At 36.8% G+C, this 23135-nt stretch overlaps 3 protein-coding genes across 8 annotated transcripts in view; 2 read left to right on the top strand and 1 right to left on the bottom strand.

Annotated features, from left to right (window-relative positions):
• Positions 1-8798, bottom strand: part of LOC127510680 (gastrula zinc finger protein XlCGF8.2DB-like) — a 220351-nt gene extending 211553 nt beyond the window's left edge. For 2 of the 5 annotated variants that reach the window (XM_051890589.1, XM_051890596.1), the window contains exon 1: positions 8757-8778. Coding sequence is in view for 1 of the 5 variants with exons in the window: in XM_051890591.1 (XP_051746551.1) it covers positions 8019-8103 (85 nt within the window). In the remaining 4 variants the exon portion in view is untranslated. Of the gene's footprint in view, positions 1-2979; positions 3579-8018; positions 8150-8738 lie in introns of those variants that run through there. The other 3 variants (XR_007929694.1, XR_007929695.1, XM_051890591.1) reach the window with 3 other exon arrangements.
• Positions 8799-11627: 2829 nt separating this feature from the next.
• Positions 11628-23135, top strand: part of LOC127510642 (gastrula zinc finger protein XlCGF26.1-like) — a 172765-nt gene continuing 161257 nt past the window's right edge. The window contains exons 1-3 of the mRNA XM_051890492.1: positions 11628-12613; positions 12789-12921; positions 14887-15099. Of these exons, the coding sequence (XP_051746452.1) occupies positions 14931-15099 (169 nt within the window). The 5' untranslated portion in view covers positions 11628-12613; positions 12789-12921; positions 14887-14930. The remainder of the gene's footprint in view (positions 12614-12788; positions 12922-14886; positions 15100-23135) is intronic.
• Positions 18997-22808, top strand: LOC127510651 (gastrula zinc finger protein XlCGF57.1-like). Of its 2 annotated transcripts, none has more exons than XM_051890504.1 (3): positions 18997-19078; positions 19727-19945; positions 21332-22808. In XM_051890504.1, the coding sequence occupies exons 2-3, from the start codon at positions 19774-19776 to the stop codon at positions 22324-22326; spliced, it is 1167 nt and encodes a 388-aa protein (XP_051746464.1). In that variant the 5' UTR covers positions 18997-19078; positions 19727-19773; the 3' UTR covers positions 22327-22808. The 2 variants fall into 2 exon arrangements, with proteins under 2 accessions (XP_051746464.1, XP_051746463.1); XM_051890503.1 differs by having other exon boundaries at positions 19073-19226.

Genomic DNA, 23135 nt, shown 5'->3' with positions numbered 1-23135 from the left:
GGACAACTATGATGAACTTTTTTGATGAAACAGATTGTTTTACAGTTTTTTGTAATGTATTTCTTTCACCTCACTGAATATACTGCAGCTAAAAGTTTCACCTCAGACAAACTTTGCAGTGTTCATTTTTATAAAGACTAAAGGTGATGATACACAGGGCAACTTTTTGAGCAATTTTGCCAAGCGATGTTGTTGTGGGAACTTTCCCATTATGAATGGGCAACAAATTTCTCCCTAGATATCCAGATAGAAATTTGTTGGCCATTCTCAATGGGAAAGTGCGCAAGCAACATCTTTCGGCAACATTGCTCAAAAAGTTGCCCTGTGTATCATCACCTTAAGTTTGTATGGCATGGTCACTGTCCACAACAGTGGTGCTGAATGCTAATGTTTCAGCTGTGCGCCAATGTCTTGAAATAACTCTTAAAGTGTTTTGTATTTTTTTATAAGCCAGAATTTAGGTGTCTTGTCAAAACAGACACTGTAAGCAGTCGTAGCGTCTGGAGCGATCAAACACAAAATTGTGAAAGTCAATCTTCACAGCATGCAGACTCCATAATGTCCACCCATTTTGTTAATTGTATAGTGTTATGAATGCATGTGATGATACTTCTTGATACTGTAGCCCATCTAGGTGGTGTTTAAACATTTAAATGATATTATGTAGACTTTTTAAAATTAGTAATAAAACAATCGCTTCCGACAACAGGAATAGCTAATATATTTGCTTAGCATAGTGTCAAACGTGACAATTGAGATTAATATCCCGTTTTGCTCCAAAATATACAAAATCACATTATGCTCCAAAATCACCATCACTTGTGTTTCAAATAACGTGCTACTGTGGTCCCATGTTGCTTCTTAACACAGAGTGAGACAGAAAATATATTATTTTATAAAATTCTATACTGTGATACAGACAATGTTGATTAAAATTGCATTATAGATATACATCATTCTTATGAAAATACTTGAGATGGCTTGAAGAACACAGATATATCAATCGCAATCATGTGTTTGTCTATGTTTCACCAGTCAAAAAACGTTTCTATATAGTTGGTGTTACTTAATATTTCTAAAAATCTCAGGTGTGGACTTTCAGCGTGAGAGTACCCTCCGTCTTCCAGTATGAATAAAACAGACATTACAGAGATTTTAGTGCTCACGTTCCCTCATTTTGGGTAAAAATAGAAAAAAATAAGACTAAAGTACTTTGTAATGAAGTAACTTGATAAGTTTTACAGCAAACTACTTATTTACTCTTGAGTAATATTATTTTTCAGTACTTCTACTTGTACTCAAGTAAATTATTTCTTAAGTAGCAATACTTTTACTTAAAGGAACACTCCACTTTTTTTGAAAATAGGCTTATTTTCCAACTTCCCTAGAGTTAAACAGTTGAGTTTTACCGTTTTCGAATCCATTCATCCGATGTCTGGGTCTGGCGGTAGCACTTTAGCAGCAGCTTAACATAAATCATTGAATCTGATTAGACTGTTAGCATCTCGCTCAAAAATGACCAAAGAGTTTCGATATTTTTCCTATTTAAAACTTGACTCTTCTGTAGTTACATCGTGTACCAAGGCCGACTGAAAATGAAAGGTTGCGATTTTCTAGGCCGATATGGCTAGGAACTATACTCTCATACTCTCCGACGTAATAATCAAGGAACTTTGCTGCCGTACCATGGGTGCAGCAGGCGCAATGATATTACGCAGCGCCTGAAAATAGTCCCCAGCTAGGTAACTTCCAACTTGACTGGCACTAAGTTTGTGTAGTTGCAGAGTTGCAGGAAGTTAGCCTGTTTTCAGGTGCTGCATAATATCATTGCGCCTGCTGCACCAATGTACGGCAGCAAAGTTCCTTGATTATTACGCCGGAATGAGAGTATAGTTCCTAGCCATATCGCCCTAGAAATTCGCAACTTTTCATTTTCCGTAGGTCTTAGTACACGATGTAACTACAGAAGAGTCAAGTTTTAAATAGGAAAAATATTGAAACTCTTTGGTCATTTTTGAGCGAGATGCTAACGGTCTAATCAGATTCAATGAACTATGCTAAGCTATGCTAAAAGTGGTACCGCCAGAGCCGGAGATCGGCTGAATGGATTCGAAAACAGTAAAACTTAACTATTTAACTCCAGGGGAGTTGGAAAATGAGCCTATTTTCAAAAAAGTGGAGTGTTCCTTTAAAGGATTAGTTCAGTTTCAAATAAAAATTACCAAGCTTAACTATCTAGCTTCCGCCAGACCGCCTTCTGTATTCTACTAACGAAGAAAGTGTAAAACTCTTGCAGTTCAAAAAGCTTACACTACAGCCTACACCTTCCCTATTCAACTTACAGAAAAAGCTTAACTGACGCGATGCCCGTTCCGTTTTTTTTCCGTAATTTGAATACGGAAGGCGGTCTGGTGGAAGCTAGATATTTTACTTCATAACTTGTTAAATATGGATTTTTTTTTTTTTTTTTACACAAACGCATCGCTTCGCTTCAGAAGGTCTTTATTAACCCCCCGGAGCCATGTGAAGTACGTTTATGATGGATGGATGTGGATGTATGCACTTTCTTCAGCTCATACTCGTTCATCCCGCTCACTGCCATTATAAAGCTCGAATGCATCAGGATATTTATTAATATATCTCCGATTGTGTTCATCAGAAAGAGGAAAGTCATATACACCTAGGATGGCTTGAGGGTGAGTAAAGCTTAGGGTAATTTTCATTTGAACCTGAACTAATCCTTTAAGTACAATTTATTTAGTACCCTTTCCACCACTGCACAGATCATTGAAGTGTCTTTCTGGAATGAGTTTGCAAATGACGTTTTAGGTCTCTTTTATATGTGAAACTCTTCTCACACTGAGAACAGATGAAAGGCTTCTCTCCAGTGTGAAGCCTCATGTGAACCCCAAGGTTTGATTTGCTTGAGCAAGTCTTTCCACAGTGAGGGCACATGAAAGGCTTCTCTCCAATGTGAGTTATTACGTGATTGTTAAGTTGATTGCTGTCTGTGAAACTCCTTCCACACTGATGACATAGAAAACTGCTCTCTCTTGAATGAATCTTCATGTGGTTTTTAAGGGTTACTTTACATCTGAAGCTCTTTCCACACTGATCACATGTAAATGGCTTCTCTACAGTGTGAATCTTCATGTGGGAATTAATGTGTCCTTTATGTGTAAAACTCTTTCCACACTGAAGGCAGGTGTAGGGCTTCTCTCCATTGTGAATTCTCATGTGAGTCTTAAGATTTTCTTTTCGTGAGAATCTATTTCCACACAGATTGCAGGTGAAAGAGTTTTCTCCAGAGTGAATTCTCATGTGGACATTAAGGTTTCCTTTTTGAGAGAAACTTTTTCCACACTGTTGGCAGGTGAAAGGCTTCTCTCCATTGTGAATTCTCATGTGGACTTTAAAGCTTGCTTTTCGAGTGAAGCCTTGTCCACACTGTCCACAAATTAAAGAACTTCCGGTTTTTGTCTTTGAGCAACTAAAATATTTTCCCCCAGTTATGAAATCCTGATCTTTCACTTCAATTTCCATCAGTTCTTGACTCTCCTCTTTCAGCTGCATCTGATCTAAAGCAAAAAAAAAGTTAACCCTAGTTTAATGGCACAAAGCAACAGACATCAAAACCAACATTACTGTCACGTATATAAGTAGCGCACAAAGACAAAAGAAAACGGTCTTTAATATTAAACACAGTGAAGAAGGAAAATGGGTCACACACCCCTCAACATTAATACAGACAGGACAAAGGAACGCAGGAAACACAGGACTATAAATACTATATTTTGCCTTAAGAATTGCCTTTATTCTTCATTGCATAGAGATTCATATTGACATGATGCAAATCTCCCATTCCACATCATCCCAAAAACAATTGAGATTTGGTGACTGGGGGCCATTTGAGTATAGTGAACTCATTATCATGTTCAGCAAACCAGTTTGAGATGATTTGAGCTTTGTGACATGGCGTGTTATCTTGCTGGAAGTAGCTTTCAGAAGATGGGTATGCTGTGGTCATAAAGGGATGGATATGATCAGCAACAGTACTCTGATAGGCTGTGACGTTTAAACAATGCTCAATTGGTAAATGTGCCAAGAAAATATGATACAAGGCAGGATGGATCCATGCTTTCATGTTGTTTATGCCAAATTCTAACCTACCATCTGAATGTCACAGCAGAAATTGAGACCAGTAGGGCTGCCCCCAAGTAGTCTGACCGTCTAATTGACTAACTGTTAGTCGACAACAAGAGGCTTAGTCGACCAAAATTTTATTAGTCACAGGGAAAAAATTCACAGGAAGTGGTGAAGTAATGCAGTCTGTGACAGACAGATCATTAACAGCTGGTCTATGTGGTAATTACAGTACAGAACATCCAAATGCTCGCCTATCATTCATCAACCTCAAATATGGCTTATTATCTGACACATGTATGTAGTAACAACTATACATGGCCACTCGCTTTAACGTTAACGTAGAAAAATATGGGCCATTCAAGTGTTTGTGCGGATTATGAAAGCTGAATAGTAGCGTGCTTACTGCATGACAACATGGAGGCATCATTTGCACTTAAAATACTCCGTCATTTTGGTCATACAGATAAGAGTAATACATCTTTGGAATCTGTGAGTCTACTTTTATTTGTGTGTACTCACAATAACAACTCTTCTGCTGCTGTAGCCCATCTGCTTAAAGTTAGCGAGCTCTCAGAGTAGAGGCTTCAGAATAACGACCCTCTAAAGTGAGAGGAAACCTAACTATGCTCTATGCTAAAAGACCCCCTCACCAAGGAGGCTTAAGCTCGGAACACACCAAGCCGACGGTCGGCCGTCGGGCAGTTTTTGTTCGTCGACCGACTAAGTTTTCTCAGTGTGTTCCACACCGTCGGCTGAAGTTGGTCCTCTTCAGCATTTTTTCGGCCGATTTGACACGAATCGGCATCTCAGCTTGTCGGTCAGTTGGGCCATCTGATCATTCTGATTGGCTGTTCAGCTACTGCCACCTGCTGGTACGGAAAGGCATTTCTTCTTACGCAAGCGCAGAACGAACGTGCTACTTGGCCATCGGGTGTCAAGCGTTGGTGTGTCAGGGCAACTTTGGACCCAGACCCTGCCGACGTGAGCCAACCCCGCAGTCTGCTTTCGTCGCCACTAGTTTGTCGGGACTCGGCTTGGTGTGTTCCGGACATTAGAGGGAGCCACACAACTTGGACATGTTATCTAATGTGGAGCTCTTGGGAGCGGAGGTCTTAGCATGACAACTCTCTAAATTGAGAGGAAACCTAACAAGGCTCCCCTAATGGGGTGTTCACATCAGACGCAACTTGCGCGAATAAATCGCGCTATTCATGCGTAGTTGGACGCCTGAACATTTTGAGTTTACTCGCTTCATTCGCACGTGAAATTCACTTCACAACAGACGCAAATTCGTATCGTGAGAGGGGCTTCTGCCAGGTGGCCCGAGTCTCGTTTCTGTACACTTCCTCTGAATAAACACATCAACTCGTCAGCGGGAAAGTAGTTGTAAAATATGGCGAATAAGCTCAATTTGCCGGCTTTAGCTAGCTTGTAGTCTCAATATATATATATATATAGCTCAAATTGAGTAAAGAGCGTTTTTTACAACTTACCAAATTGTCCGACCTCCTCACTCACTTTCTTCCAAGCAAGATCCTTTTTATTCCTGTTTCTATAAAAGTATGAAGATGTATCGTACAGCTCCGGGTATCCACATACAGCGAAGATGATTTTGTCCTCCATTGTTGTTTCGGATTTCTGCCGCCTCTCGCTACGTCGTAATCGCGTCACTACTAGAGCAAGCTCCTGATTGGTTAATGCGGCGCAAATTTTCGCCAAAGTTCAGATTTTTCAACTGCGTTACACGCATCAAATGGCCGAAACACTATTCGCGTGAATTGCGCCGCAGGATGTCTATTCGCGTCTTTGCATTGACTTAACATGTAAATCACTCGTGCTTAACGCTTCATTCGCGTCTGGTGTGAACACACCTTAAGGGTGTTTCTGCCAAGGAGGCTCACAGACAGTGTTCTACACTAAAGATCACTTACCAAAGAGGCTCAAAAAGAGCCTAACCATTCGATACTACTATCCAGGTGGAGCCCTAGGGAACGGAGGCCTCAGCAAGATGACTCTCTTAAGCAAGAGGAGACCTAATAAAAATCCACTTTAAGAACAGATAGCCAAGGTGGCACATAGAGAGCCATACGACATAGCACCATTGCTCATACCCAGCTCCTAAGAGCGGAGGCCTCAATATAACAACTCTCTAGAACCTGTTCTTAAAACCCTCGGAAGCAGCGGTGAAGAAGTAGTTTGCCGGAACAACACTGAAAACATGGCGTCTCGCGTGGAGTTTCTGAATGCTGAAGAAGAGTTGTTGTGTTTGTCTACAACAATATATCAAATCTGTGCACTTGTTTGTTTTACAGGTGTCAACTTGGATGATGCCCGTAAAGTGTACAATTATGGACACGGGCCAGGCGAGTCATCGAGAACACTTTTGGCATGGAGTCTCAGCCTGGAAAAGAAGTGGATGTTGTGAAGCCTTGTGAAGGCTCTTCACAACATGTTAACCCTCAAAGATGCTGCAACATCTCCTGCATCCAAGTACATTCCTCCAAATTTTGCAGTACCATAGCAATGGGGGGACATGCCAGGAGAATGGAGAAGGCTTGCGTCTGGGGACAACAACTTGGTTACACCCAGAAGAATGTGAAGTGCACTAGCATCCCGGGCTGTAGTCACAGTGAGGAATGACCTAAAGTGATTTTTTTCCTCACACAACAGTGTCTTGTACCTTGGCAGGACTGTCTACAGTAATGTTGCAAACTAAAAACTAACTAGAAAATAATTCAACAGTGTTCTTGTTGTCTTGTGTGTTTGTTTTGAGCTTTAAAGTATATATTTTTTTTATGTAAGTTATTACATTTGTAATAAAGCAAGAAAACTTAATAATAAATCTTGTGTGACTTCCAAAAACTGTTGCTACAGTTTAGAAGTCACACAAGATTTATTATTTTTTAATTTTTGAAGGTCTTGGTCTTGTCTCGGTTTTAGACTAAGAGGACTCAGGATTTTATCTCAAGAGCGGTCAAGACCAAAAATTAATTTTATTGTTAGTGATTTGATTGGTAACAGCTCTATTATTCTAATTGTATTTATTGATTAAATATAAGACATTTATCAGACATTAGATATGGATATTTTAGATTAATTTGAGGAGTGCTGGTCTGGTCTTGACTGTTTCGTCTTGGTCTCAACACATTCTCATCTTGGTCTCGATTTAGGTGGTTTTAACTACAACATTCCTATTAAGTTGTGTCAGCAGAAGAAATGTTCTATTATTTTATTAGTAAGCTGGCGTTTTTTGACACATGACTTCAATATTGCTTGATTCAATGAATATTTACTACCATGTCTGTTCATTAATTAATATGACATTTTGTTTTGTTTGTTTTTCACCCTCTTAATTTTATGATTCTCTGAATGTTTTTTAGCTTTTATAGATATAGACATTTATTGATGACTCTCCCACTCCCAAACAAATGTTTTCTTTTTTAAAGATAGTATTTCCAGCAGTGAAGGACACAAACGTTTTCAAAAAAATCCACCTGGAAACAAACTGGTGTTTACAAGACACTAGTTTGATACAGAGAGCGTTTGAAGACAACATATGTAACATGGATCACTTACATTTTTATGGTTTGCTTTATGAAAAAATAAATAATTTTGTTAATTGCATTAAGTGAAAGAAATGAATGGCTTTCATTATTTTCAATTCAGAAGTTGATATTGGGTTTAAGCGATATTGGGTTTAAGCAGTATTGGGTTTAGGCAGTATTAGTATTTGTCTGGTCATGTGATCTCTGACAACATTAGGCGACCCACTCCATGTCAAATAAAATCACTTCAATTAAATATTCATTTCTCTAGAGGGGCATTTTAATAAGGATCAAATTACTGAGTTCAGCTTTCAGAATGAAACCAACCTGTTTGTTCCTCAGTATCTTCTTGTTTCACACTGAATGTTTCTTCAATCGTAATGTCTTCACTCTCTTCTTTAATTAACTCCATCTTTATAAGTGTCACGTGGATCTCTGTCGCTTCACCGGAAGTTTTTCTGTGTTTAAACAATGTGATGAAGATTTTTGATGATTAAGATGACAATAATTAACAGAAAGAAAAATAAATCTAAACTAAATCTCTGAGTCCCTAGTTCAGTAGTAAGTGCACTAGTAAGAGAGTCAGTCAGAGTGAGAGTTAATGGTCTTAAATTACCTAATTTGAAAATTAGAATACACAGATATTAAATATTTAATTATGATTTATATTTGGTATTTCATAATGAGAGTATTATATAATAGATTATACTCTCGTGAAAACATTCGCAGTTGGTTTGTATAAGCTGTTACACATTTATATTCTCGTTGCATTTACAATGTTTTGACCAGCAGGTCTCATCAGCCATTCGAGCGATTCGAATCAGTGAATCATTTTTTCAGATCATTTGGTTCAATTGACTCGGAGTTTTGAAAGCTCCGTTTCTCCATCACTATTTGACAGTGCCTAATTCATGTTTATGAGGAACTTATCCACGATATAGGGAGCGAAATATTACAGTGTTACTTTCAATGATAAACGAATAATTTTGAATTGGTTGTACGAACTATAAAATTGATTGAACTGTTTATATCGATGTAAATACCTACATTTTTAAAAACACAAACCTTTCTTCAGCCGAATCACAACAAATGCAGGATCGCGGCGCAGCTTTATGACGTCATATTGTTAGACTAAAATAAAAGTCCCGTTCACACGCTAAAATTACAAATTCGCACAGTATGCATGTATATATTATATATATAATAAATATATATTTATTAACGATATAGAGAGCAAAATAAAAAAAACATTTTCTGTTACTTGTGTGGATGCGCTTTCCTCAAAATAAATAACATTCATTAATATTTGATTTCAACTTGTGAAAATGATATTGAAATAATTTTTGCATTTTTTCCATTGTTGTTATATTTTTTGTTTGTATTTTTTTTTTAAGTGAAATTTAAAAAAAAAATTTTTTAATTGTATTTTTAAATCATTAAAATTCATGTGTCCTGCATTTTCATGTAACTACCAAAATGGTCTATGTTTTAATCCATTGACTACACCTCTACATTTTTGATCAGGAAATATTCCTGTGTCCCTCTCTCTCATAGCCTCTCTTTCATAGTAGATAGGTACCATCATTTTGAGGTAAATGTGTTCAAAAGTCTGAAAACCAAACTGAAAACATCACTACCAAACACCTTTTTTCTGCAATTAAGCAAACTTTTTTGGATGTTATTCCATAAAATTTAGTTTTTATGCGTGTACAACTGTTCAGAACTGTGCTAGCTAACCATGTGCTGATTAGCATTTTGAGCTAAACTCAAAAAGTATCTAAAATTGTCACTACTGAAACATGTCATTGTTTTGGTAGTGACAAAAGGGAACACAATCATTTATTTGGGGAAAATAAACAAAATTTTAGTACAGAATTAAATGATTAATGCAATTAATGTGATTAACTGCATTATCACTATTTGTTTTCTCCAAATAATACATTTATTTTCTATAGATAGATTTATTAAACCATTTAATAACCTTCTTGAAAACTCTATTTATGATTGGACATTAAAAGATGATCAGTTGTTTCAATATAACTACTCTTTTGGTCCAAATTAAATAATAGCCATAGAAAGTCAGCAGAAGGATGAATGCCAATTAAAATGTTTAAATTACTCTCTTTTGCTTTAGCTATGTGTGAACACAAATATAATTCATGGTAAGTGCAGCTTTTCACCTTTTGTCTGTGATGCTCTTGGTGCTTCTGCCTCATTCCTTTAATTCAGTTCATGATCATCAACACCTGAGTTAAGTGTGAATGCAACACCTGAGGTGTGACTTTCCCTGATCTCTATGATAACGAGTGCTGTAGTTATGCTGATTGAATTAGAGCTGGTGAAACTTATTATAACTGCTTACATCCTTTGCATACTTTAAGGTTGTGATTGAGTGCTTTGTCTTCACCTATAAGGACGGCCTCCTAAAATGTATATAAAACTCCTATGTTTCACTGCTTTAGTCAGACCTGATGACTGCAGCTCGACACAGTACGATCTCAATAAACAATCCTGCTGAAGATTGAAGTTTCCTACACGTTCTAACAAACGGGTTATTGAATCTTGTATCTAGAAACTGAACACCATTTACTCTTGATAAGGGTAAATGAGGAGTAACAACCGAATATGTGATATTTTCCGACAATTGAAGAAACTGAACAGGTACAGGTATGTTATCTATTATAGACACATTTCAGCACAAATTCTGATCATTTTAATAAAGATAATCTGATTAAATGTAAACTAGTTTTCATTACCATTTACAAGAAATTATTTTAACCATTTTAATTTTAGTGTTTCATTCAGACAGACTGTATCCATTGTTTTAAATCCCTCAAATTTAATTTTAATCAAATTTAATAAATCTCTTAAAAAAGCTCAGTGTTATTGATCACTTTTGGGATCTGTAAAAGGGGTCGAAAGTTTTTTTTTTTATATATATATATATATATATATATATATATTATTCATATGTGTTTCCTAAATGAACATTTCCATGATTTTAGCCTGTGGAAAAGACTTTTATTTTGGTCTGATGGTGTGATGTCATAAGCCTGCACCGCGCTCCTGCATCTGATTCGGTTGAGGAAAAGTTTGTACTTGAAAGTGTTTAATTCCATATTGACTATTCAGACAATTTATAGCGAACTGTGAAATTAATTTATTATTGAATATAACTGTAATGCTGTACATAATAACATTAATGGTCGTTAGTTTTTGTCAGTAAAGCTCATCTACACATGAGTAACAGAAAAGGTGCGTCTCATTTCAATCCCAATATCGTAAATGAGTTTTATCATAAACACGAATTTGGTCACTGGAAAGTAGTGATGAGAGAAACTGAGAAACTAAGTTAAATGAATCAAGTGCTATAAATACAAATTATAGGTAACTAAATATTAAATGTCTGTGTAATTTGCATTCTTTTAATAATATGTAGATAATCAGGTTTAAGGCTATTAACTCTCACTCTGACTGACTCCCTTTCCAGTGTGCTGACTACTGAACTGGGGAGGTGATTGAGCCCCGTTTAGAGATTTAGTTTGGGTTAATTTTTCTTTCTGTTAATTCTCATCTTAATCATGACAGAGTGTCCAAACAAAGAGGAGAGTGAAGGCATGAAGATCGAAGAAACATTCAGAGTGAAACAAGAAGATACTGAGGAACAAACAAAGATGGCGTTTATTAAAGAGGAGAGTGAAGAAGACATGAAGATTGAAGAAGTATTCACTGTGAAACATGAAGATACTGAGGAACAAACAAAGATGGCGTTTATTAAAGAGGAGAGTGAAGACATGAAGATTGAAGAAACATTTAGTGTGAAACAAGAAGATACTGAGGAACAAACAAATATGTTGTTTATGGGCTCGGTTCACAAGATGGCGCCTGTAAACTGTGAGGGAAGAGGAGAAGAGAGCGAATATGAGCGATTTTAAAGTAAAAAATAACAAACTAATCTATCAGCGACAGGAGAGAAGATCATCACTACATTGCTGCGTACCTCAATGTGCTAATTCATCTCGTTACAACGGCAAGATAAGCTTTCATTTGTTCCCGATTGACTCTGAAGTTCGGGCTCAGTGGTTAGCCAAAATTCGCAGGGACCATTTCAGTCCTACAAGAAACACTAGAGTATGTAGTGTACATTTCCAACGTGATGATTTTATTTTGACTACTAAGGGACTAAGGAAACTTAAAAAGGGAACTGTCCCTTCTAATTTTGCATGGAATCACGATCACAGAGAGTGAATGTTTGGGAGATTACTTTTCAAGGAAACCTTTTAAGGAAAGTCTGTTCACTCGGCAGCCAAATTTGCAAGTCCTCCAGGCAGCTATTTGGGGGATCCAAGACCAAGTCCTAACTATATGAATGGAGGAATCCTGAAAACTCAAAAACTTTTGCTAAACTCACAATTAAATAGCATATTTCAAATCAGCAACAACATCTGACATGAACTGTCCCATGAATGTTGTTTCCTATGCTCAAATAGCAATGAAAAAACCTTCAGGCTAGACGAGCCAATGCGCATGTGCAGTCCTAAGCGCGAGTCTCAGGTTTCTCTGGGAACTGGAGCTTCTAACGGCAGCTGCAGTGACACAATGACTTTATCAATCAGCGATTGGCTCTTTTACTTAGAAGGTGGGATGTATTCCGCCATATTGGGTTTCTCCCATTCACAAGTAATAGGAGTGAACCGTCTTTCTACATCTATAGTCTTTGGTAAAACTCAAAAATGGCACCTGTTCATGACTACCATCAATCCAGCAAAATCAGCAATGGCAAGTAAACTGACCATAAGTTATGAGGAATTGAAGAATAAAGTGGACGAAGTACAACATCAGCTAGAAACTGTACAGTTGCAGTCCCATTTTGGGTTACAATGCATTGCTGGAGCAGACAAGAATATTCGTTTTTACACCAGGTTGGTTTCCTAATGTTGTTGCAATTACATTAAACATTTTTCTGTTTGTCAGTAGGCTATATGTTGACTGCTTTCATCTATCACTGTGTGGGTCTGCATGTAAAAACATGTAACATTATCTGTTATTTATGTTTATGATTATGACCATATCTCATAGCTATAATTTTATTCTTAGGTTTGCCTCATACAAGCATTTCTTGGCTTTTTGGCAACTGGTGGAGTCTGCTGCGAAAAATAAGATGCTGCAGATCACCAGGGCAAAGACTGCCTCTGCCAGTTTTGAGGAACTGACCCAACCAAAAGCAATGGTATGGAAGTAAATAGTGGTAAAATAGTGAGTTAAGGCCCGTTCACACCAAGAAAGATAACTATATTTGCGCCCATACCAACAAACGATAACGGTATGTTTATTCTAAACACACACGCTGCAGTTTCAAAGTGTTTATGCTGTTCTTGTTGCATTTACACAGCTTTAACCAGCAGATGTCCTCAGCATGCTATGTTTCGAGTGAATAGCTAGTGTAATCAATCTAATCTAACAGTGAATTTAGCTGACGAAGTCAATATAGTGGAATAAAAACAACACCTAGTCTTTTTCACTGCAACTTCAAAGGAAGCAAGACAGTATTATCGAAACCAAATACCTGAGGTAATTTTATGTTACACTGTTTGCTAGCCTAGTGTAATGATATCATCGTCCATACTCCTCACCATTTATTCCGAGAGCATGGCTGATTGTTTTCCATATATATTAATTTTCTTTAAAGTATCCTTGAAAAGAGGGTTCGACTTGTCAAACAGTGGTGGCTTTTTCCTGATCTTGGCAATTCTTAGCAATGACGTCTGCCATTTAAAATGCGCGAGCCCTTAAATTAGAATGGATTCTGATTGGCTGTCAGTGTTGCTGGGAAAAAAAATATTTCTGAAAGTGATCCCAACGATATCGTTTCTCTATATCATTATTGTTATAGCCGTGGTGTGGACACTGCTATTCTTTTATATTTAGAATGATTTATAGAATGATATCTTTATCGTTATCTTTATAGTTATTTTTCTTGGTGTGAACGGGCCTTAACATTTTATGAAAAAAGTTTCATATGTCATTATTAGTTACTGCAACCTGGAATAAATAAACAACCATTTTTACAGCACTTCATAAGTTAATGTTATATTTAGGGCTGGGCAAGTTAACGCGTTATCGCGTTAATATTTTTCTGCTTGTCTGTACAAGGTATGCTATGTTTTATTAATAAGGTGTGTACTTAATTTGGTGCTTCAATATCACTTTCTTAAGCCACTTAAAGCGTCTTATATGAGGAAGAATGCTTGATTACAGTGCCGTTGTCTGTTTAGCAGGCTATACTGCCATCTAGTGGTAGCAGGCGTGTCACGGATCCACAATAGCAGATTTTAATCGTTGCGCACACAAATTCTGATCTACATTAATACAAAATCGAAGTTTTGTATTCACAGCTATGCTTGCTACTGAACATAGACTGTTTGTGCTGCTCCCTGATAAAAGAAAAATGTTTCTGCTGGTACGTGTTCAGGAAAAAAAAAGAAAAGAAAAAAAAAAGATTTATAAATGTTAACTTGCTGTTGTTTGGAAGGTGCCTTTTATAATTTTATGTTCAAGGCTCTGGACTGAGCATAACTTGTTTTCCTATAACAAACTAGACAAAACATTAATGCTCTGGCAGTGGCAAATAGCTTTAGTTTTATATTTAATTTGATTATGTTAATGTTTAAGATGAGATTTACAAGAAATATTTTAACTGCTACTATGTAAAGGGAATACTGCTGTAAAAAAGCACCTTATTTATGTTTGCAAACCAAATGTTATTGTTACTGCACTTTTGTTCATATAGCAGTACTTTCAAAATAAGAGCGTAATACACAACTTTTGAATTCATTATTGAATTTTGCGCATAATGTGATTAATTGCGATTAATTGCAATGTTTTATCGTTGCCCAGCACTAGTTATATTTTAATATATGCTTTTAAAAAATATTATAAGTATCTAGTTGATGCACGAACAAACAAATTAACACATTGATAATTGATTGATAAAATTATATATATTTTTTTAAATATTATAAATTCACATGAATGTAAAAAAATGTTGATCATTGTTAGTTCATGCTATTTATTAACAATTGTTATTTAAATAGTGAAGTCAATCTGTATTTAAATCTTACGCTGACTACTGAACTAGGGAGCTGATTGAGACTGGATTTATTTTTTCTGTTAATTCTCATCTTAATCATGACAGTGTCCAAACACAGAAAAACTTCTAGTGAAGCGACTATTATCAAGATGGCGTTTATTAAAGAGGAGAGTGAAAACATGAAGTTTGAAGAAACATTCAAAGTGAAAAAAGAAGGTACTAAGGATCAAACAAACATGTTTATTAAAGAGGAGAGTGAAGACATAAAGAGTGAAGAAGAATTAAGAGTGAAACAAGAAGATACTGAGGAACAAACAGGTTGGTTTCATTCTCAAAGCTGATCTCGGTCATTTTTAAAGAATGTCTTATGAGTAGTCCCAACTAAAGTGGTTTTATTTAACATGAAGCGGGTCCGTCATGTGGACAAACATGTTGAGATCACATGACCAGACAAATACTAATGCTGCCTTTAAGTGAACATGATAAGATTGCACATTCCATATTGAACATTCATTATTACCACTTCATGCATCAAATAATTTGTGTAACATTAAACCCAAAATAAACTTCTGAATTGAAAACAATGAAAATCATTTATTACCTTTCACAACAGACTTGCTGCCATGTTTCATATCAAAATGCCTTTTCCATCATCACTTTTGTTTCATCTAGAATTTAAAACAGTTTAAAACATCACTTGGACAATCTGAAGTAAATAAGATACATCTGAGCTTTATAATGGCAGTGAACAGGGGTCATGAGTATGAGCTGAAGAAAGTGCACACATCCATTATAAACGTACTCCACACGGCTCCGGGGGGTTAATAAAGGCCTTCTGAAGAGAAGTGATGCATTTGTGTAAAAAATATCCATATTTATGTAGTAAAATATCTAACTTTCGCCCGACCGCCTTCTGTATTCAAATTATGAAGAAAGTGTAAACTTGTGTCCGAAAACAGTCCGAAAAAGTGATGCCTTTTCACTTTATACCTACCTTTGACCAGGCGTATGATTTAGTCTCAGACCTGTGCTACGTCTTGATGATGCAACAGGAATTAATTCTACGCAGAACTTAAACTAATTTTATGTCCAGCCAAGTCTTATGGGGCGTTCACACCAGACGCGACTTGCGCGAATAAAACGCGCTATTCGCGTGTAGTTGGACGCTTGAACATTTTGAGTTTACTCGGTTCAATCGCGTGTGAAATTCACTTCACAACAGACGCGAATTCGCGTCATGAGAGGGGTTTCTGCCAGGCGGCTCCAGTCTCATTTCTGCACACTTCCTCTGAATAAACACATCAACTCGTCAGCGGGAAAGTAGTTGTAAAATACGGCGAATAAGCTCAATTTGCCGGCTTTAGCTAGCTTGTAGTCTCAATATATATATATATATATAGCTCAAATTGAGTAAAGGGCTTTTTTTTACAACTTACCGGATTGTCCGACCTCCTCACTCACTTTCTTCCAAGCAAGATCCTTTTTATTCCTGTTTCTATAAAAGTACGAAGATGTATTGTACAGCGACGATGATTTTGTCCTCCATTGTTGTTTCAGATTTCTGCCTCCGCTCGCTACGTCGTAATCACGTCACTACTAGAGCAAGCTCCTGATTGGTTAACGCGGCACGAATATTCACGTTACGCTCGTCAAACGCTCAATTCGCGCCGCCAGATGTCTATTTGCGTCTTTGCATTGATTTAATATGTAAATCACTCGCGCTTAACGCTTCATTCACGTCTGGTGTGAACGCACCATTACAACCAGGTGTACATCCAGTAGTGTAACTGGTTAGTGCTTGGACTGTGAGTATAAATGCTTCTTTTAGGAAAGAAATGAAAGAATGCTGTTATTCACAATTTCATGTGATTCACATGAAAACTACAATAACACTACTGAACATGTCTCTACGACCTGCGGTTTGGTCCATCTGATCACGTTTAGGGAAGAATGCTGATCCTTGGATCCTAGGGTTTCAACGTTACACCTCATACAATTTAGAGCATCAGAAACAGTTTACAAACAAAATATTTCAATACTAACATATTAACATACCTGGACATAAATAGGATAAATAGCAGAAAATGTTGATTGAGATGGTGAGCAACAAATAAGTCAAAAAGAGCAGCCTATAATAAAACATTTCTCCTGCTGACACAGCTTGATAGTTACTGCTGCTGTCTACATTTTTTTTTTTTCATGTAAAAGCTTTGATGAGTAAATAAAATGGTCAGTAAGTTTATAACAAACTGCAACAGTAGATGGTTTAAACTCTCAATGGATCTTTTGTAACAGATGTATTTTATTCTTTAACCTTCTCCATGTCTCTTTAGAAAAAAGCACAATAACAACTACAATCAACAGAAGAACATACGTCATACCAAACGGTAAACATCTAATACATGCAATATTAATAAACATACAATATAATTATAATTCTGAACCCAGTAAGAACAAGTATTTGTCTCTCACAGGTCTACAGGTCTGCTTCCTCACAGACTCAATGTGTCTGGATATTGAGGACTACTTTCCAAATACTCAATGCTGGGTTCATCCAGACACAGCTCTCGTGAGATCCATTGAACAAGACGTAAAACTCTTTGAGAAATTACACAACTACACAATAGTGATTCTCCACGTAGGAACAAATGACATTGCAAGTGGAGCGTCTGCATCGACTGTCGTCCAGCGAATGAAAACTCTCATATCAAGAATCTCACTGGTCAATCCACACATTCTGCATTTCGCAATCAGCGCTATTTTACCACGACTGAACGACGACTCCACGATGAAAACTACAATCAAACAATGCAACAGCTTGCTTCAACACTGGACTTCACAAACAAGAAATATTCTGTTTCTAAACACTACAAAACCATTTCTCAAAAATGGGAAAATAATCCAAAACCGATACAAGGACGACAGACTTCACCTCAATCAAGAAGGAAAACACAAACTTTTTTCATACTTTAAGCGTTTCCTCTGGCATTTTTGCCAATTTTCATCAAGTGCAAAACGTACTTAAAACATCTCATGAAAAACATTCCTGTGAAAGTCTCTGAGCTCAGTCTAAAGGCAGGAACACACCAAGCCGACGCCGATGAACTAGTGGCGGCAAAAGCAGACTGCGGGGTTGGCTCAAGTCAGCAGCATCTGGGTCCAAAGTTGCCCTGAAACGCCAAACCGACGCTCGACAGCCGACGGCGAAGTAGCACGTCCGTTCTGCGCCTGCACAAGATGAAATGCCTTTCCGTACCAGCAGGTGGCAATAGCTGAACAGCCAATCAGAATGATCAGATGGCCCGACGGACCTCCGATGCCGATTCAACATGTTGAAAAAAGCAGACGAGGACCAACTTCAGCTGAGGTTGCGGAACACACTGAGAAAACTTAGTCGGCTGACGAACAAAAACTGCCCGACGGCCGACAAGTCGGCTTGGTGTGTTCCTGCCTTAATGAGGACGCCAGACCAGCCTTAGATTTGTAGTTGTTATGAGAGACACATGATTATTAGATGATTATTTTATTAAAAGTTTTGTGTAAAATCCTTTTTTTAATGTAGTTTGCTTTTATATAGAGAGACTATTGGTTATTTTAGAAGGCTGTAAAATGTATATCATTATTACTATTATTATAAATGGTTAGATTGTGTGAATTTAGTTATGATAGCACTGAAACTTGTGTGCACTGTTTGATAATATTTAAATAAAAAACATTTTTTAACATCAGTTCTATATCAGGGAATATCAGTTCTAAAATATATATGGGTAGTTATTATTTTGATAAATGTCTGTTTCTCAGATCGTAAAAACTGATTTCATAAGGTCTGCTGATTGCTTTTCGCAGTCATTGACATGTAAATGTGGCCGCTCAAATTTAATGCATCAAAAGGCCTTGATGCTGCTGTGTGAGTATTAATGTAAGGTTTGCTTAATGTTAATGTAATATTGTGTATATTTGTCCACATCCACTTAAATCTGGAGTCACTGCCTCTCTCCAAGTGCCACACTAATAGATTGTTTAAATAATGTTTTTGTGCCCTATTTAAATGGCCGCTATCAAACATTTGAACTTTTAAACACTTGAACCTTCTTGAAAAAAAATGGTCAAAGGTATTGATAGCTCTGAGAATCTGTGATTCAAACTTTACATGAATAATTTATCTTAAAATTAAAATGTGTTTATGTAAATTTCTATTATTTTTTAAAGTGTGATCATGACTTTTATTTTGGTCTGGAGATGTGACATCATAAGGCTGCGCAGCGCGCTCCTGCGTCTGTGATAAAGCTGAAGAAAGGTTTGGTTTGAAATGTTTCAATATAAGCAGTTCAGATAGCTTAATAGAGAGTTGTGAAGTTATTTCTGGTTGTAGCGTTATAATGTAGTAAATAACATTAGTGAACGTTTTGTGAGTAAAGTGCACCCATGCATGAGTAACAGAAAAGGTGCGTCTCGTTTCTCCCATCACTATTTGGCAGTAACGAATTGATACTGTAAGAGAAGAAGCTTTTTGAAACTCCGAGTTAATTGAACCAAATGTTTTGCGTAATGATTCAGTGATTCGAAGCGCCGCACGCTGATCAAAACAGTGTAAATGTAACGAGAAAACAAACGTGTAATGACAACTTTAACAAACCAACTGCAAATGTTTATTTGTTGAATTTATTAAATATAATATACAGATCGTTCAATAATGTTAAATTAAATTTAAAGTGTTCAAAAAATTTATTTTCTTTTATTAATTTGTGCTAGTTATTTATGTATGTATGTATTTATTGCTAATTATGTTTTAGTCAGGATTGAAAGCCATTAACTCTCACTCTGACTGACTCCCTTACCAGTGCGCTGACTACTGAACTAGGGAGCTGATTGAGACACACAGAGATTTAGTTTGGATTAATTTTTCTTTCTGTTAATTATTCTCATCTTAATTGTCCAAACACAGAAAAACTCCTGGTGAAGCAGCTGAGATCCACGTACACTATTATAAAGATGGCGTTTATTAAAGTGGAGAGTGAAGACTTGAATATTGAAGAAACATTAAGTGTGAAACAAGAAGAGACTGAGGAACAAACAAAGAGGGTCTTTATTAAAGAGAAGAGTGAAGATGTGAAGATCGAAGAAACATTCAGTGTGAAACAAGAAGATATTGAGGAACAAAGAGGTTGGTTTCATTCTTAAAGCTGAACTCTGTAATTTGATCTTTATTAAAATGTCCAGCTCTACAGAAGTAAATTATATTTTTGAAGAATGAAGCGAAGCGATGCACTCGTGTAAGAAAAACATCCATTTTTAACAAGTTATAAAGTAAAATATCTAACTTCCGCCAGTCCGCCTTCCCTATTCAATTTAGGAAGAAAGCGTAACGGATGTCGTGTCAGTTACGCTTTTTTTCCGTAATTTGAACACGGAAGGTGTAGGACGTAGCGTTTTGAACTGCGAGAGTTTTACACTTTCTTCGTAAGGTGGTCTGGCTGAAGTTGAAGAGTGGTTGAACACTGTTAAACTGAAGTGCTTTGGAATTCAACCAAATGCATAATAAGTGAGGTTATTTTAATATACTGTACAACAACATATTGAAGTCGTACGATAAGGCTCTATACCAGCACGACTGTGATTACCTGCACCACTCTGCCTGTTCGCATGATAATTGCTCATATAGTAGTAATATTACAATACTGTGTTATTATTCTAATTGATTTTAATTTGAACATTAGAGTTTGACATAAAAAGTGATGCATATATCTAATAAGTTTAGAAAAAATGCCCTTATAAAGGTAAAAATGGCCCTGGAAATCAATTTAAGGTGGCAAATACTGCCCCTTAATAAAAATGTTATTTCTGTTTCTGCTGTGAAATAACCACTGTTTAGAATATGAATAATATGAATGTCTTCGTGAGTCAGCTGTCCACAACAGGCCTATCCAGCCGTGGTATCGGCACAAAAACACACTCAGCAAAATATCATTAATTATCAATAAACTTCCTTTTGTCAATATTGCACACTCCTAATGTACAGTATTAATTTTTATTCCTTCAGGTGTTAAAAAGTCTTAAATTTTACTTTAAAAATGCGCAGGAACCCTGTTGTAACTACATCTGCCAGCGGCGTTTGGACCATCATGATGGGTCATGCCGAAGTTCAAAATAAAAATGTTCTCTGTTAATAAATCATTACATGGAATTACTGTGCGACGAGTTGTTGGTCTGATGGTTGAGCAGGGAATTGGTCCTCTTTTCTGTTTTCGCTTTAAAGTTTTTGCTTATTGATCTCTAGTAAATGGGAGATTGAGATGAGTCTACAATTAACCAGTCAAACTTTTTTAAGGGTTTAACTGCCAGCTTGAAAGTTTTTAGGATAGGTCCTAAAGAAAGTGAAATGTTAGTAATATTGAGAAGGGGTTCTCAGATTACATGTAACATCTATTTCAGTAGATTAATGGGTATAGCATTTAGATGTTGGTTTTGATGCTTTATATGTCTAAATGTTTTTATGGCTGTTGATTTGTGGCATTAAACTGGGATTAACTTTGGTCTTTTCTCACCTTAGACCTGATGGCGCTGAAAGAAGACAGCCAGGAACAAAATAAAAAAGAAGAAAAAGGTCAATTTGAGAATCATCAAGAACTCATAACTGGAGTAAAATCTTTTAGTATTGATAAACATGGGAAACTTAAAGTTCACATGACAATTCACAATGGAGAACAACCTTACACATGCCTACCGTGTGGAAAGAGTTTCAATCAAAAAGGACACTTTGAAGAACACATGAGAATTCACACTGGAGAGAGTCCTTTCACCTGTCAACATTGTGGAAACAAATTCACTCATAAAGGCAGCCTGAACAGGCACATGAGAATTCACACTGGAGAAAAGCCTTACACCTGCCAACAGTGTGGAAAGAGTTTCAGTCAACATGGAAACCTTGCAGACCACATGAAAATCCACACTGGAGAGAAGCCTTACACTTGTGAACAGTGTGGAAAAAGTTTCAACCGAAAAGGAAGCCTTAATTGCCACTTGAGAAGTCATACTAAAAAGAGCCTTTTCACCTGCCAACAGTGTGGAATGAGTTTCACTGTAAAAGGAAGCCTTAACGCCCACATGAAAGTTCACACCGGAGAAAAGCCTAACACGTGCCTTCAATGTGGAAAGAGTTTTGATCAACAAGAAAACCTTACAGTCCACGTGATGAGAGTTCACTCTGGAGAAAATTTATACACATGCCCTCAGTGTGGAAAGAGTATAAAACAAAAAGGACACTTTGAAGTTCACATGAGAGCTCACTCTGAAGAGAAGCCTTACACATGCCCTCAGTGTGAAAGGAGTTTCAATCAAAAAGGACACTTTGAAGAACACATAAGAACTCACACTGGAGAGAGGCCTTTCACCTGCCAACACTGTGGGAGGGGTTTCATCCGAAAAGGAATCCTTAACAGGCACATGAGAATTCACACTGGAGAGAAGCCGTTTATATGTGGTCACTGTGGAAAGTGTTTCCAATATAAAGTAACCTTAAAGTACCACATGAGGATTCACTTATGAGTGAACTGTTTTATATTTTATCAGTGTGAAATGCGCATTAGGAACCATTTAATAACTCAAACTGGCGAGAAGCCTTTCATGTTCCATCACTGTGGAAAGGCATGCAGAAAGGAAGGAAACCTTGAGGTTCACATAAGCGTACATTATAGAGAGGCTGTTTGCCTGCCCTCAAGGCCCTTGTATAATCGTGAAGTTTTTTGCTTACGTGTAAAAAGAAGTTCAAAATATCTGAGCAGCAGACTTGGTGAATACCTGTTTAGATGAATGTGTAGATATGTGATGCACATTTTCCTTTCAACAACAAAGTAAATGCTGTGAGAAAAAAGCAGTTGTGAAGGCTTCTTATCATAGCTCTGTGGTATGTTTGCACCAGCTCTGCAATGTGGCCCACTGGTAAAGTCACATCACATTTATTATATAACACTTCATATAATAGATTGCTTTAAAGCAAGCAGCTTTACCTATTAAACATGAAACAACAGTGTCAGTGTCACTTTCAATTAGAAGCTCTCGTCAAAAGAAGGTGGAGCCCCAGAGAACAACTACCTATTACATAATCACCACAAACCAATAGTTAGATGACCTGCCAGTGTCATCTTTCTTACCACATGTTCCAGGGTTAGTTAACCTAAGAGGTATACATAATGTGTTACCTGTTGATGAGGTTCCAGTGGGTGTAACAGATTTTGCACAATATATATATATATATTTTTGTGTGTGTGTATATATTAATTAACCAAGAGTTCAGTGTACATGTTAGAGTAAAGAAAAGTTAGCTTTGACAATTTGTTTCAAACTCTCCAAATTAA

Source organism: Ctenopharyngodon idella, chromosome 4, assembly GCF_019924925.1.
Source record: "Ctenopharyngodon idella isolate HZGC_01 chromosome 4, HZGC01, whole genome shotgun sequence".
NCBI lineage: Eukaryota > Metazoa > Chordata > Actinopteri > Cypriniformes > Xenocyprididae > Ctenopharyngodon > Ctenopharyngodon idella.
Note: the sequence above shows the minus strand (reverse complement) of the source record. Positions and strands in the feature narration are given on the sequence as shown.

Bases quoted from the DNA above. Each gene is read 5' to 3' on its own strand.
- LOC127510651 (XM_051890503.1), top strand. The intron at 19,946-21,331 runs GTTGGTTTCATT...TTCTCACCTTAG, and splicing joins AGATATTGAGGAACAAAGAG to ACCTGATGGCGCTGAAAGAA.